Source organism: Aulonocara stuartgranti (genome assembly GCF_965226115.1).
Source record: "Aulonocara stuartgranti genome assembly, chromosome: 6".
Lineage (NCBI taxonomy): Eukaryota > Metazoa > Chordata > Actinopteri > Cichliformes > Cichlidae > Aulonocara > Aulonocara stuartgranti.
The window spans coordinates 38,550,665-38,568,070 of NC_138944.1; the positions used below are offsets into that span (position 1 = coordinate 38,550,665).

At 39.8% G+C, this 17,406-nt stretch overlaps 1 protein-coding gene across 4 annotated transcripts in view; it reads right to left on the bottom strand.

Moving 5' to 3' along the window:
• The window catches only part of ttbk1a (tau tubulin kinase 1a), a 52,457-nt gene that overhangs the window by 22,282 nt on the left and 12,769 nt on the right, over positions 1–17,406 (bottom strand). For 2 of the 4 annotated variants that reach the window (XM_082537530.1, XM_082537532.1), the window contains exons 6-15: positions 16,837–16,941; positions 14,329–14,421; positions 8,872–8,937; positions 8,193–8,285; positions 7,407–7,532; positions 7,172–7,326; positions 6,741–6,945; positions 5,283–5,455; positions 4,246–4,586; positions 1,465–1,646 (exon numbers count right to left, since the gene is read on the bottom strand). In XM_082537530.1, the coding sequence (XP_082393656.1) occupies positions 1,465–1,646; positions 4,246–4,586; positions 5,283–5,455; positions 6,741–6,945; positions 7,172–7,326; positions 7,407–7,532; positions 8,193–8,285; positions 8,872–8,937; positions 14,329–14,421; positions 16,837–16,941 (1,539 nt within the window). The remainder of the gene's footprint in view (positions 1–1,464; positions 1,647–4,245; positions 4,587–5,282; positions 5,456–6,740; positions 6,946–7,171; positions 7,327–7,406; positions 7,533–8,192; positions 8,286–8,871; positions 8,938–14,328; positions 14,422–16,836; positions 16,942–17,406) is intronic. The other 2 variants (XM_082537531.1, XM_082537533.1) reach the window with 1 other exon arrangement.

Here is a 17,406-nt window from a genome sequence, read left to right on the forward strand (position 1 = left end):
GATTATTAAACAGAATTTAGCCTACAGAAAAAAAGAGAGAGTATTTCAAATCTTGGCATTCGGTGGGAAGAAATGAACTAAGGCACTTGGTATAGACATCCCCTGTCTGTAAAGCATTTTAAAACGTAGCTGTCTTAATTTGACTCACTCTGTAGCTAAATCCTATCAAAATTACTATTGTTTTGATTTCCCAGGTCTGGTGATTTTTTTGATTTTTTCTGTACCAAGCAATGTATTTTCAGCATTGCTTACAAGTATTTAATTTTAAAAATTGGCTAATTAAAATTTGCTAAAAAAAACAATTAGCTATCTAGCCTAAAGACAAGCTGTGAGCAAGCTATCGGAGTTCAGCTTTACTTTAAGGTCAGCATTTAACCTGCCAGAGGATCTTTTGGATGCTGGTAATTGAACAGAACAACTACTGTACATGTGACTGGTGCTCAAGACAGAGCTGCCTCGAATCTGAAAACAAACTCAGGTGTCTGGTGTCTGTTCCCCTCTTATCACCGTGGTCTTTTTAGGACAAGTCCAGCATGACCCGAAATATTTTGCTCATTATCCAAAAAGTACGTGGACTGTCTGATTCTCTGCAATCTATAGACAGATTCCTGCATTATTGTTCTATTGCACTTGAAGTCTGTAGCAGTCCCATGATTACGATATGAAGGATATAGAGAAGAAGAAGGAAAGCACATATTCCTCGTCTTGATTACTTGTTGTTTGATTAGGCATTTCTTAATTTAACTAGTCTGTTTGTGTGTTAACTTTAGATCATATTTTAGTAAGGCGAACACTGATTGAATTAACTAATTGTGATAAAAAATATATATATACTCATCAGTATAAGAATAAAGGTTTTGAGATAAGTTTGAAGAAGGTGGATGGATTGATGGATGGATGGACAGATGGACATAGAGATGGATGGGACAGCTGGATGTTCCAAAAATGGTCTGCCTCAACATGCTCTTTCATGTCTACAAACAGAAAATATTAGTGTCCAATTTCTAAATTCAAGTTTCTTGCTTAATTTATCCAGCAGTTTGTGTTTCTCAGCACCACCACAGTCTGACTTAGTGGCCATTGAATGCCTAAGGGCACCTTTACACTTGTAACAAGTGTTTCCATTCCAACACGTGTTTTTTTCCTGCACAACCAACTTATAAATTGGCACCACTTTAAAGACTCTTAAAGTAAATTGTAAATCATCATCACTGATAAAGAGGGAAGAATATAAATTTGCAAAACCTCTGATCATGCTGGATTTGTCTTTTAAGTTGTATGTTGGCAGGCAGATAAATGAGCCGGAGCGTGCACTATGCCTCGATATGTCAGTGTCTGAGCAGTCAGAATCACATACTGACATCAAAGAATAAACCTCTTTTGCAGTCGTCAAGCCCGCTCATTTGTCCGCAAACATGCCATCAAAGAACTAAACTTGTGTTATTGGCTGGCTGGGTCTCTTACCGGTCTCTGAGGTCCAGTGGGCTCAGACTCTCTCCGGCGAGGACGTCCTGATGGCAGAGAATGACAGGGCGACTGTGCTGGGCTACCACCACTTTTCCTTGATGCCTCCTCCTCTGTTAGCGTTAGCATCCCCCGGCTGCTCTCCCGCGTGTGAGTCTTTGGACGAACTACTGGCTCCGCTCCTGCAAAGGAAACCAAAGACAATTCTGCAGTCAAAACCTCCTTGTGTTTACTTTATGGTAAATGGTAAATGGTCTGTATTTGTGTAGCGCTTTAGTTGGTCCTAAGGACCCCAAAGCACTTTACACTACATTCAGTCATTCACCCATTCACACACACACAGGCAATGGCAAGCTACAGTGTAGCCACAGCCGCCCTGGGGCACACTGACAGAGGCGAGGCTGCCGGACAGTGGCGCCACCGGGCCCTCTGACCACCACCAGTAGGCAAACATGGGGTGAAGTGTCTTGCCCAAGGACACAACGACCGAGACTGTCGGAGCCGGGGCTCGAACCAGCAACCTTCCGATTACAAGACGAACGCCCAACTCCCTGTTAGTCACTAACAGGCTGCCACAGTCACTTGCAGTTTGCAAGATGCCAACTTGTCTGCAAACATTCACTGAACCATTGAGCGGTAGTGAAAAAGTGTGATGCAAACCAGAAACAGAGAACATTCAATTTCAAAGTAAAAGTTGTGCCTTAAGTTTAAAACGTTTGCTTTGAAGGCAAATGGTCTCAGTTTCTAGTTTGCTTTTATATAATTATGCTTTAATGTATTTTTAAAAAATGAGTTAAAACATCTAGGTATTTAATTTAACTTGAGATTATTGTGCAACCACTGCAAAACTGTCCAGTGTCTTTAAAAAAAGATAACATTAGCGAGCAGTTGAGCAATTTAAGGGTAGCCAGTTAGTCGTAACTTTGTTACAGCGAATGATTCTTCGAGTTATTAATAATAATAATGGATTGCATTTATATAGCGCTTTTTTGGGACCCCTCAAAGCGCTTGGCCCTGGAAGAAGAGGAGCAGGCCAACGAGGAAGAGGAGTTCAAATGAGAGGAGGAAGACGAGCAGGCCAACGAGGAAGAGGAGTTCAAATGAGAGGAGGAAGACGAGCAGGCTAACGAGGAAGAGGAGTTCAAATGAGAGGAGGAAGACGAGCAAGCCAACGAGGAAGAGGAGTTCAAATGAGAGGAGGAAGAGGAGCAGGCCAACGAGGAAGAGGAGTTCAAATGAGAGGAGGAAGAGGAGCAGGCTAACGAGGAAGAGGAGTTCAAATGAGAGGAGGAAGAGGAGCAGGCCAACGAGGAAGAGGAGTTCAAATGAGAGGAGGAAGAGGAGCAGGCCAATGAGGAAGAGGAGTTCAAATGAGAGGAGGAAGACGAGCAGGCCAACGAGGAAGAGGAGGAGGCCAACATGGGAGAGGAGAAGGTCCAGGAGGGAGAGCAAGACAACCTCGCACCATCATTACGGACTAGATGCGAGCAACAGTCATTGACCATGGCATGACAATGGCTGAAGCAGAACTAAGAGTCCGTCCAAACCTGAGTAGGTTCACCGTGGCCACCATTATCAGGGCATTCAGACAACACAACAGGTATTGTACTCGATTGCTTTCTTTGTCACAATACAGTTTTACAAACCTGTGAAAGTAGTCTAGTGGTTTCAAATCAGTTGTGACTGTATTGTAACACATGTCAATTGACAACACATGTTTCTTTCTTTAGAGTTGAAAGAATGCCACATAGAGGTGGGAGGGTTGCCATATTTGCAGCGGAACAAGAAACCCTCATTGTGGATATGGTTCGTGGGAACAACCTCATCAGACTCCGGGAGATCAGAGACAAAGTCATTGCCGATAATGTCAACTTTGAGAGCATTGACGAGACAATGTTCGGAGGGGCTTGCTGTCCTTGGGTCTTACAACACCCAACGTCTCCTCACCTTCCTAGAGGAGCTAAAAGACATCCTCCTGGACCGCCAACAACACCATCCTGGGCCCGCACATCACATTTATGTGATCATTTGGGACAATGTCCGCTTCCACAGAACAAACCAAATCAGAGAGTGATTCACCACCAACAGTGACCACTTTTTAAATGTCTACAATGTTTAAAATGTTAACATTTTTGAAAGCTTCAAGCTGCTCTTTTGGTGTGAATGTTTGAGTTTTGCAGTGGGAAGGTGTGGTTGTGTTTATGTAGCTTTAGAAAAGGGTGTTGTGTTTAGACATTGGGGAACATGGTGGAAACGTTTGTGAAATGTGTTTTAGCATTTGAGAGAAACTGTAATACAATATTTCCCCAAAAGGAATGGCTCTGACTTTCAGGGTGGTATTATGTCACAGACAACAACCCAATTAGATGTTTCATAATTTCCATCAAAACACTTGTTTTATTTGTTGAATTCCCTCATTCTGCCTCTATTTGATAGATTTAGCACTTTAATTAGTCTGGTTTTCATTTTTGTTTTCCTAATAATTCACTAGGTTATTTTTTTTTATTAATGACTGTTGATAAAATGGAGACTTGCTTCCAATCCACTTAGAATTCACCACTTTTAAAGAGACCTATTTTGTCAATAGAACAGGGCTCCTATCCTATCAGCTCCTAGGTAACAACCAAACTTATGGAAGATGGCACCAAAGCTAAGGTTTCAGATTAACACTAGCACTGAAACATTTCAAATAGTGCCCTGCTCTGATGAACCAACCATTTTTATTATATTTATCCTGTTCATTTCAGTTTTATGACTAAAAAGCTTCTTTTTATCTCCTACCTCCAGCCCTGAGTCGCCTCCTCTCCTCCTGTTCCTCCAGAGGGCGTAGCTCCTCAGGCTCCTCGTCAGTAGTTCCTGACGTGGTTGGAAGAAAGTCTCGCAGCTCTGCCTCTTTGTCAATGATCACCCACTCTTTGCTATCAAAGTCTTCCTCCTCTGCCAGCGGTACAGAACGAATAAAGGCGTTGCTGTGGGCCTCCTGGTCGACGGATGCCACGGACACTTCCTGACGGCCACTGACCTGACGATCTCCACGGCAGCCGGGGTCAACAGACAGCATCTGAGCCGGCTGGGAGGAGTAGACGTGACGAGATGGAGAACCGAGGATGTCCATCCTAGACCTGGTGGACACACAAACAAATGTGTACAAAATAGAAGGATATGGGACTATGACTCTTCTACAGCTTAACAACCTGGTAAAAATACTTTTTCAACTTTTTGTTTCATTATTCAGTTCAATTTAAAGCTCAGGTTTAAACTTCTTAAGGGTAAAACGAAGTCAATTTTAAATATAGCCCAGACTAGTTGATTTTTCAAAGGAAACATTAAGTCTCGGTTCACCACCGATCCATATCATATAAAACATATGATATACAGAATGTGAAGTCCATTACAAACCTCGGTCAGTTCAGACACGTCCAAGTCAAGTCATGGTAACAGAAACTTTGAAGCCAAGTTTCACATTAAAAAGATTCGGTCTTTGGAGTGTATCCAAATGAATTCTCAACAATCAAAATCAAGCAAAATCTCAGAGCCAAATCCAAGTCATTCAAATCTAGTTGAACCTCTTTTGTACATTTCTGATTTATGTGGATTCAAAAAGTTGAGATCAAATTCTTTTAGAGCAAAGGCCTCATAATTAATTAATTCTAATCTTTGGTGTGATTTTATTTTTCAATAGGCAGGTTGAGTTTGGCTTATGTTTATTTTTTAAACTGGAAAATGTTTTCATATTTGTTGTTTGTTACCAAAAGTAACATGAAATGCTGTCTCTTCACCTAAAACCACCTTTGTTGTTTTCTATACTTTACTGTCACCTCTGTCCATAGGCGTCAGCCCGGCCCTCAGCTGCAGAAAGACGATCAGATTCTGGGCTGTTGACCCGCCGATATCGTAAGGACCGACCCTGTCCTGTTGGGGACTCGGGTCCTACACCTCGTACAGGAGACACTGGACAGGCCCCTCGAATTGCTTCCTCTTCCTGAGCCCCCTGAGGAATGATAAAAAAGTGAGCAACCATTTAAACACTCTCGAAGGCAACTCTAAAACGACTTCCTTAAGTCAACATTGTCTTGATGCATGGTCAATCATCCAGGTAAGGAAATGGGTGAGCGAGTTTGGATAAGTGACAAAATGTTTCTCCCACTGAAAATGCTACGTCCAGATGAACAGAATCAACTTTCTGGAATTAAGTCAGAAGCATAAATAACAGCAACCCTAAGCCTAAAAGCTAACGTGATGTTTTGGAGACAAGCAAAAGAAACGTTTTTTGGAGATAAAACTAATACATTTTGATACCAGTGATTCTTTTTTTTTGTACAAGACTTCAAAACTTGCAAGAAGAAAAAATAAGAAAAAAGAAAAATGACATTTTCTGATAGTATATGGGTAGAGTTAAGGGCAGTCACTGATAGTGACTTGGCAGAAGGTTCATGTGAACCAAAATGTCTTAAGACTAAACAACTAACACATTTTAGAATCATCTAAAAGGCTGTAATGACAAAAATATTTTCAGGCAATCCACTTTTTGTTTTTATCAACTAATAATTGCATAAGAATGTTGCTTATGTTTCTAATGAAAAAAGTCCATGTGAAATCTCAGGGATTTCCACAGGACTTCATGCAGTCCTATTAAAAAGTACACTCCCTGATTCAGTAGCAGGTAGAACTACCTTTAGCAGCAATAACTCAAAGTAATTGTTTTCTCTATAGCTTAATCAGTCTCTCAAATTGTCCAGCCATACATCCATTTTCTTCTGCTACCCATGGGCAGAGAAACCTAGACCCCCTCCTCTAGGTTATCCAGGGATACACTGAGGTGTTTCCAGGCAAGACGAGAGAGCTAACCTTGATTATTCACAGTCATTCTGCTGTAGATAATGATCCCAAGCTAGTGTGCTTGGGATCATTATCTGTTGTATGATCCCATTTGGACCAAGTTAAAAAAAAAGCCCAAATCATCACCACTCTGCTTGACAGTCAGTGTTTGTACTGACATGCTGTGTTATGGCCCAACCTCCACTTTGGTCATGTCTATCCAATGGACAATGTTCTAGAAGGCTTGTGGTTTGACACAGTTTAGCAAATATAAACTGTACTACCATTTTTATTTTTCAAGGTTTTCCCCTCCTGTAAATTCTTCCAAACAAGCCACATTTTAAGTCTCCTAATTGTAGTACCTCCTTAGCATGCTAACTAAGGCCTCTAGAGTCTGATTCTGGGGTCGATTTAATGGGACTGTGGCATTACCAAAACCTATAACTGATGGTTCATACCTTGGTTAGGCTGATCCTGAGTCTATTGCGGTTAAAGTCTGTGTCATCCCAGCCTTCTCCAGTCTCTCCAGGATGCTGGACACCGGTTTCCCCAGGGGGTCGGCTCGGTGGAGGTGGAGGAGCATTTTCCTGATCACTGAGATGCTCGTCTTGAACATCGGTGTTCTCCCTCTGTAGGTCTCCAGGAACTGGAGTCACAATGGCTCTATGGACACAGAATATAGCAAATCTTTACATAGATGCTGTTATTTCAGAAATACTTTTGCAATTTACAAAACTTTTTTGTTATGGTATATTAACCAAATTATTTCTAATACAGTCTGCATAGCTTTACAAATCAAAGAAAAATGGCAAGTGGCTGTTAGAGAAACTTCCCTTTTTGGCACTTCTATTTCAGACTTATTTTACAGGAGGTTGCAGCTTGTTCTTACCCCACCATGGCTGCAGTAGGTCGGGTGTTGTGCTGTGGTTGGGTGGAGGCACTGGTTGACAGCGTGACATCACTTCCTCCCTTTTCCCAATCAAAGGGTTCATTCTCTGTAATGATTCGCTCCTTCATACTGTTCTCAAACACTGACATCAGCAGCTGGAAAAAATACACAAATTTATGAATGTGAATCAAAGTCTCAATATTAGACTGCTCCTCTGAACTTTTATTATATCTACCTGGTAATCTGGTTTAGTGTAGTAGTCCAGGGCCAGGACATGGTCCAGAAAGATTTTAAACTCTGAAGGCATGTGTTTGAGCAGCAGCTGATGGTCATAACGCTCTTTAATTTGACCAACTTGTTCCTAAACAGAAAAAAAGACAACAATATATATACATATATACATCCATCCATCTTCATCCGCTTTATCCGAGGCCGGGTTGCGGGGGCAGCAGCCTAAGCAGAGAGGCCCAGACCTCCCTCTCCCCAGGCACCTCCTCCAGCTTATCCGGGGGAACACCAAGGCGTTCCCAGGCCAGCCGAGAGATATAATCTCTCCAGCGTGTCCTGGGTCTGCCCCGGGGCCTCACCCAGGAGGCGCCCAGGAGGCATCCTTGTCAGATGCCCGAACCACCTCAGCTGGCTCCTTTCGATGTGGAGCAGCAGCGGCTCTACTCTGAGCCCCTCCCGGATGGCCGAACTTCTCACCCAATCTCTAAGGGAGAGGCCAGCCAAACTTTGGAGAAAGCTCATTTCTGCCGCTTGTACATATATATATATATATATATATATATATATATACATTGATCAAAACAGATCAAATTCTGACTGCTTTTTGGATAATGTAAGCTCACAGACAGACGTTTTTAAAACATAGATATATTTAAAGAAGCAGGACAAAATGTTAAATATGTTTAACACCTTGTATGATTCATGGAGGCACTACCAAAACAAGTAATAGTAACTAAGGTGGATACAAAGGCTATCTCATCTCATAAAAACTAGAAACAAGAAACCTTCTGACCTTATCCTTGATCTTTCTCCAAGGCAGCTGCCCAACAGCAAACTCCACCAGCATGTAAAACAATGACCAAAGGTCATCATGGCGACCCATTTCCTGGAGGAGCACAACAGGAAGACATTGTTAGCATAACATTCTAAACAGAATGTTCACATTCTGACTTGTGTCATTAAAATCGCTAATTAAGACGGTGTTGTGGGGTGACAGGTAATCTAATGGAATATTTATTGCATTAAGGTTAGGTGTTTCAGTATCAAATCAGACTAGCTTGAGTTGCATTTATCTTTCACAAGTATGAAGCAACTTTTGTAAACAAAATCTGCACATTGGCTGTGTGTTCAGGAGCATAATCATTAAAACTGCAAAAAGGCAAAATTCCTACAAAAATATAAATATAGAACAACGATGGCAATTTGATCTGTATATTTGTTATATTTGTTTATCAATAAAAAGGAGCAGAATGATCTGTCTCATGCACTTGAACTGAGAGCTCTGGGCTAGGGAGTACCAAGGTCCTCTACCACAGTGTGTTCTTCAGTAGATGGTAGAGTGGTAACTTCTACCTCACAAATCCATGTTGCTTCTCCCAGCCTCTTGCACCATTTCTAGGTACAAGAGGCTCACCACCAACTCTGCAGCCAACTCAGAGGTTATACTTTAAAGACATACAAACAGTACTGACCTTGTTTTTGTGAGCATTGACTGAAGCGTAGCGGACGGTCCCTCTAAAACCTGCCACAGTTCTCGGCTAAAAAGAGGATGCAAAAAAGTCAGCAGTTGCAACAACATGCATCCAGTTCACATCCAGTTACACTAATATGAAAAAGATTGGGAATCTCTCTTATTTTTTTTTTGAATTTGTGTTTATCATTGGGTGATTGGCTTCCTTTTAATATATGTCATTCCTTATGGAAAAAGTAGTGATTCAGCAATAACATAAAGTTTATTGGATTAACATACAATATGCATCATAACAAAATTAGACAGATGCATAAATTTGGGCACCCCAATAGACATATATCAACACATAGCATACCCTATGTGTTGGCATGAAAATAAACTGTAAGTATTGTGACAAAATAAATCATTAAAAACATGTAACTTGTAAACAAAACGATCAAGTGGATATATAGCATCAAACATTCAACCCAGTGTCAACATAACTCTGTAGTACAGGAGCTTTAGAAAGAAACAGATGCAATCCTGTTTAACATCAATGTGATCGTTATACACGTGTTTCTGACATCAAAAGAAAAATAAGCAAAATAAGACACAAAGACACCAGCAGACGAACACACTGCATCAGAGAGATCTGCACACGCAAGTATCAATTTACATAATTCCACTTTAATATTATTCAAATTTGTTTTTTGGGCTGTTTTTTATGACCTATTCTTAATAGTAGTGTTAAAATCTGGTTATGCATTTGGATATTATATGTAGATTGCGTAATGCCTTTATCTATGTATATATGTTTATATAAATAACTATATGAGATAAAAAATACATTTTTAAAAAGACACAATTAACTTTTATTCATTTTTATGACTCAACTTTGAGTCTTTAGATTTACATCAATTAATAAATTGCTTTATGTACTTTTCTATCTATACATTTATTGGACAGTTAGTCTAAAGGCACACTGAATTTGTTGTGTAAAACAACATGAAATTCCAAATTTTACGGATCTTCCCATGTAACCCATATACACACCAAACGTGCGTATATGCGTATATGCGTGCGTAAAATTCATCCTCAAAAACAGACAGAAAAAAATGAAGTTGTGATGAAGGGATAACGAACTGGTCCTGATGTTCCTAAACGAGAAAAGGAACAAACTGATATTCTGGGTTCATCCAGTTCCCACAAGAGGGCGGCTGCTAGAGAATATTATGGTTTGATCCCAGAATTGGAGCTGCATTCGTACATATTTCAGGATGTCAGAGAGGCAGTTTGAAGTCTTTTTAGCAGATTTGGGAACACAATTGTATCATTTTACTATTACCATATCCTTGTATACTCAGTAAAGGTGCAAGATTTGTGCTATTAGTGCACTTGTTGCCAAATACAGTGATCTTAGTCAGATCTATTCATTGGTATCCCAAAAAATTGGAAAAATCGATTTGGTTCGAAAAAATAAATGCCACAAATTTGTGTTGGTGGTGTTAATGAGTAAGAATACTTGACTTGGTGAGCCTGAAAAATATTCTTGACACATTCAATTTTTGAGATTTCAGACATCCGCTGTGAAAGGGCCTTTAGTCTCACCATAAAAAAGTACTTGCTTCTGCCACACATTAATTAATTAGATTAATTAGAAGGATAACAGAAATAAATGCAAAATGCAGTTTCTAAATTAAGGTGTTTATTGTTAAGAGTGAAAAAAATCCAAACCTACACTACAGGACGAAAGTTTAAGAACACACAAGTTTTTCAAATTTTTTATTGAAAACTATGCAGTGTATTGGCCCGTTGCACTCTGAAATGAAAGCATAGTACAAATAAGCAATTGGAGTTAAAAAAGAAATCATGGAATCAATTTATAGACCAAAATATATTCTAAACTTTGACTCATCAAAGCAGCCACCTTTGGCAGCTATAACAGCTGAACACACCCGTGGCATTCTTTCTACAATAGAAATCAAATATTCTTCAGAAAGTTGTTCCCATATCTGTTGCAGAAGTTCCCATAAATGTGGACCTTGTCTGTTGCTTTGCTTTCACTCTTCCATCCAGTTCATCCCAAACCAGCTCGATGGGGTTCAAATCTGGAGACTGTGCTGCCACTTCATGTTTTCAAGCTCACCATCATGTTATTTCTTCCTGAGGTAGTTCTGGTATGGCTTGGACTTATGTTTTGGGTCATTATCTTGCTGTAGGATGAACCCCTGACCAACTAGGTGCATACCAGAGGGTACTGCATGGCGCTGCAGAATGCTGCGGTAGCTGTTTTGGTTCAGGGTGCTGACCCTGGATCCAGCAAAACAGCCCCAGATCATCACACTTCCTCCTTCCTTCATTTGGCAGTTGATGCCACACACTGTGGAACCATCCTCACGCTTACTCGACGGTGTACAAAGATCCTGAATGATGAATCAAAGATTTCAAATTTTGATTTATCCCTCCATAATACTTTCTTCCAGTCTTCAGTAGTCCAATGGCGGTGTCCAGGCATGTCCCTTTGTTTTATTCTCACGTCTTAGCAATGGCTCTCTTGCTGCAACTCATCCTGTCAAACCTACAGCTTGAAGTCTTATTTTCACAGTTGAAACTGAGACTTGCTTATACGACCACTATTAAGCTGTGCTCAAAGCTGTTGTCCTGCGAGCCACCTATCAAACAAGCTGTCCTCTGAATTAGTTGTGTCTTTGGGTCTGTCAGACCTCTTGCTGTCAGTTTGTTTCTGAGTGCCTTTGGATGATGAAGGAAACTGTACTCACTGACACCTTGACTTTATTTGCAATTTCTCTGTAGAAAAGACATACTCTTTTAAGTGCTATGATGGTCTGTCTCTCTTCCATTGTTAATTTTCTTTTTCTTGACATCTTTGTGGCAACACACTACTTTTTGCCGTACAATATTGTTCAACTAAAGCTCACAAGGGTATGGTACCACAGTGTGTTCCACCACTGCTTTTATACAGACAGAGGGGGTTGTAAGTAATCTAGAAAAATTACAACACCTGTAGGAATTAGTAGCACCAGCTTTTAAGGCTTGATCAACCTCCATTGCTGCGGAACAGCTTTAAATTGTTAACCCATTTTGTGTTCCCTGAAAAGGGCCTTTTTGTATAATTCTGAAATGTCAGAATAAAAATCTATATCACATCTTTGGAAAGCTAAGTTGAGTTGTTCTAGACATACTGAGCCCTGATTACTGCCACACCTGTTCTCAATCAAGAAATCAATTTAAAAAGGACCTGCCTGATAAAGTGGAGTAGACCAAAAGCTCCCCAAAAGCCAGACATCATGCCACAATCCAAAAAAATTCAGGAACAAATGAGAAACAAAGTAACTGAGAGCTCTCAGCCCAGAAAAGGTTTTAAAGCCATTTCTAAAGCTGTGGGACTCCAACCAAACACAGTCAGGGCCATTATCCACAAATGGCAAAAACACGGACCAGTGGTGAACCTTCCCAGGAGTATACAGCCAACCTAAATTACCCCAGAAGCGCAGTGACAACTCATCCAAGAGGTCACAAAAGATCCCAGAACAATATCCAAAGAACTAAAGGCCTCGCTTGCCTCAGTTAAGGTCAGCGTCCATGACTCCACCATAAGAAAGACACTGGGCAGAAATGGCCTTTGTGGCCATTTGAGTTCCAAGACGAAAACCACTGCTAAGCAAAAGGAACACAAAGGCTTGTCTCAGTTTTGCCAGAAAACATGTTGATGATCCCTAAGACTTTTGGGAATATACTCTGTGGACTGATATGACAAATATCTGGCATAAAAGTAATGTAGCATTTCAGAAAAGGAACATCATACCGATAGTAAAATATGGTGGTGATGGTCTGAGGATGTTTTGCTTCCTCAGGATCTGGAAGACTTGCTGTGATAAATGGAAACATTAATTCTGCTGTCTACTAAAATATCCTGAAGGGCAATGTCTGGTCATCTGTTTGTAACCTCAAGGTGAAGCGCACTTGGGTTCTGCCTGCGGGACAATGATCCAAAGCAAACCAGCCAAAACACAAAAGCTTAAGAAAAACAAAATGAAGACTTTGGAATGGCCTAGTCATGACCTCCAGGTAAGATGCTGTGGCATGACCTTAAAAAGGTGGTTCATAGTCGAAAACCCTCCAGTGTGGCTGGAATACAACAGTTGTGCAAAGATGAGTGGGACAGAATTCCTCCACAGTGCTGTAAAAGACTTGATGCCAGTTATCACAATTGCTCGTTGCAGTTGTTGCTGCTAAGAGCAGCCCAACCAAGTTTTCAAGCAGGGCCATTTAGGTTTAGATTTTTTCCCCCTAATAATAAACACCTTCATTTAGATACTGCATTTTATGTTTACTGATGTTATCGTTGTCTTATATATTTTTTTGTTGACGATCTGAAACATTTAAGTGTGACAAAAAGAAGAAAACAGGAAAGGGGCAAACACCTTTTTCACACCACTGTACTTGACAGGTGGATAAAAGTCCATTTAACATTTAAAAATTCAATACAGTGACCATTTTCAAGTTACTTGTTAACAAAAACATAAAGTGAACTACACTCTTTTTTTATGAATGTCTAAGTTTTAAATTATACACATTTAAATAAGTAGAAGTCAACTGTAGAAGTCTGAAACTACCCTGACATTTTTGTTAGCAATTTGCAGAAAGGGACATAGGATTTAGTAGTTCACGTTGTACTATGTGTTGTATTATCAGTTGTTTCAGTCACAACTCCTGGATGGGCCCATTATACTCCTCACTGACTCAATTGTCATCTATGGCAGTCACAAATTTTCTTGGTTTTTTATTTCTCATGATCTAGAACAGGTTGTTTTCTACTCAGAAGATGGAACTCCTGCTGTCTATATGTCAAAGTGTCCTTGGGGAAGATATTGAACCCTCAAATATCACTGACGAGCCCATCAAAGTTTGCATGTATGTGCAAAAATTTGTTATCTACATAAAATCTACATGATATTTTCTCTTTTAATAATGTCCTACCTTACATGGGAGGGAAACTCATGGATAAATACAAGTAGAAATACACAAATTAAAATACCCATAAAAACAGAAATTTCATGATGGCTTCATGACCTACATAAATTTGAAAAAACAATTTATATTGTGTCCTTTTTTAGTTTATAGAACTGACTTACCGTATACTTAGGTTTTTGTCCACCATCTAGGGTTTTTTTTCCCGGACAAAAATCAAATCTGAATTTCACTTTCAAGTACAAGTTGTATAATTTAGTGCCTAAATTCTCTGTGCTGCCAGACCATTTTCTGATAGGGCTTCTAGCACATTCACAGTTCATTACAGTTATTGTAACGATCATGATTATTTTTATATGTGGATTTTAGAAAACTCTTAGTAGACATTATGTCATGTTTGCTCCTTTTCTTTTTTAATTCAGCTTTCACTTTGGTGCGTAGCTTTCGATGTGGCTGTGACCCATCTGTCACTATAGAAACCACTCACATCCCTGGGTAACCATGGAGATGATGGAGAAACAGGAGGCATGCACGTCAAAATCATAAATCCAAAGGAACTGTAAGAAAGACAAACACAACACTGAAACATAAAAAAGGTGAACATAAATCACATTGAACTGATAAGAAGAAAACAAGAAAAAAATCAGAACATAAATCTTTGATAAAAAAAACTGATGGCAGGTGATCAGTAGAGAGTGAACATCATACAAAATTTCACAGTAAAGAGTGACCTGATCCACAAGCAGCTGGACAGGTTGCCTCACTGGACAACCGGTTCATTCTACAGAGGACTTCACTCAACATACTTTAGTTTCCAAATACCGCAAGTGAAAAATTTTGTCACTACGTAGCAACCTCAACAGTCAAGATGAAAAAATAACGCTTGTGCTGATACGTGCAAATTGTAAGAACAGATTCAGGCTGCTGTTTGTATCTGCTGAGCATGTGTTTCATCAGGATATGTTCACTTTCAGATCAAGTGTCAAATTTTTGAAAATTAATGTATGGTAGGTCTGGCTAAAAAAGATGTGATGACAACTTTCTGCTAACAGTCCCACAATGAGTGTTGGACACACAAGAGCTGTTGCAAACAATAATGACACTTTTGAGAAATTACTGAGTGTACTTCATACACTGCATTTGTAAGTAGGTGAAGTCTCAGCTAAGTGTTTTTTGTTGTTGTCTTCTGGGTGTTATGAAACCAGATAGGAGGGGTAGCTCTGACTTAGAAACCAAGAGATACTACAAGCATATGGTAGCAACTTAACAGGTACACCAACCCCCAAATCTGGAAATTATAGGGTACCATGATTTACAAAATTACCATCATGTTGTAGTCAATGAGACTGGTTAAAGAGAGGGGGGTAATGGGGAAAGAAGGAAGCAAGGCAGGAAGATACAGTGGGGGAGGGGTGAATCAAGTGAGAAAGAGCGAGCTCAGATCACTGCACTGAAGCTGACTCAGCTGTAGAATGAGAGAGAGAGACTGGGAGACAAAAGATGATGGGTGGAGAGACTGGAAGTGACAGAGAGAAAGTGCGTGGGGGGGGGGGCTAACGTTTCTCACCCAGTGACGCATTTTACAGCATCAAATATTCATTGACTGCTGCAACAGAAGGAACACAACACTGCAGGAGAAGAACAGGGGAGCTGGTTAAAAGATGAATAGGTGAGGAGAGGTAAGGAAGAAGGGCCCATAAAAGGATGAGGAGAGGAGGAAAAGAGAAAAAAATGAAAGTAAGGAGATAAAGTGACGAGGAGCAAGCTGACAGCAAATGGAAGCACTATACATACTCGCTGATCTAAAAATAGCTGTGTTGAGTGTGGTAGAGAGACAAAAAAGCAAGAGAGAACCTAAAAGCAGCAGCTGTGTCTGATCACACTGAAACTACAAATACCAAGAGACCTGATCGATACAAAAGCTGTTTAGAAGCCCAACAACCACTTCTGTCAGTTTACAGCAAACTATCACATGAATCCCTGAGATTTGTTATTGAGTACTGCAAATCGTTGATCCGATATTGTACAGACTCACAGGAAATGAGAGAGAATGTACTGCAGTGCAGCAAACACACCCATTTGTCTGCCTGAGTCTGTGCACCTGTGTAGTTTTTTATTATTTACTTTGGTATTTTTTGCAGCTTTAAAGGAAACTATCTCATATTGGTTACTGCTATAGTTTAGGACACTGATATAGCATAGTCTCTGTTATAGTGCGTACACTGTTCACTATTATAGTCTGTTCATAGCACCATACTCCCACTACTGTACATATATTTACCACACATTGATACATCTGTATATCTGTCCGTCTGTATGCTATACAGATCATCTGTACATATCTGTACATATGTATACATAACTACATCTGTACATTTGCTCTCTGTATAGCAACATAAGCACCTGTGTACTTGACTTATTTGTACATAATCTGTTCATAACTATTCCCACCTTTTATACTACCCTTATCGGCATATAATCTGCTCCTATTGCACTCACTGCTCTTGCACTTGTGATTAGATGCATACTGTATTTTGTTACCCTGTATTTATACCTGTGTAATGACAATAAAGTTGAATCCTAACACAGAAAGAAATGACATATGTGTTGTGTGTAGGACCACAATAAGAAATTAAATAACAAAGTTGTAAGAAAACGCTAAAAAAAAAAAAAGATACTTGAGAAATTATTTTACTATGTTGTTTAGGTTTAGGTTTGGAGTATACGCAGAGTCAAAATAAGGATATATGTCCTACCTCTGATTATTTTTTTTCCCTAACATCCAATATGCATGAATAATTCTCCATACATTCTCCAAACCTCTAGTGACTTTATTATAATAATTGCTGTTCTTTGAAAAAACACTAGCAAAAACTAGCAAATGAACCTTGAGTTACAAATATTCTCTCCAACAATATCTCCACTGTAATAGATGAGCTTCAGTGCTGTGCTTCAGCTTTTGGTACGGTTCGCTTTCACAGACTAAGTGTCTTACCGGGCGGACCTCTCCTGTGGTATTGGTGTACTGCCTTGCCAGACCAAAGTCCAGCATGTAGCATTTCCTGTAGGTGGAGGGGAGCCGTCCCATTGCAAAGTTTGACTGCAGAAATAAAACACAGTGCATCACTCAACTAGTTTAATCTAAAAGCATCTGCACACAAGAAACGTGAAGGGTATATGGGTCCTCTAACTTTGGTTCTACCTCTGCTCATTTACATAAAAATCTATTCATCCGACATCCTATTAACACCCCTTCTGTTCTGGTTTTATTGGCTTGCTTTGATATTTAGATTACCTAAAGATCTAAAGTATCAAAGTTCACCTGAAACCAGATAGACGTTTTAAATTGAGAAACTTTCAGCTACTTATATTAAATTGTTACCAAATTGCAGACATTTGGACTGTTCTACTGGTATTACAGAAACTGGACCTATATTTGGCCTGCAGAAAACTATAGCTTAGGGGAAAAGCATTCATTACCATTTTGACACATCCGGGCAAGAAAAATCAAAAGTTAATATCAGTAAATAATCTCTACCTAAAATCACTTTTAACTCAGGAACTC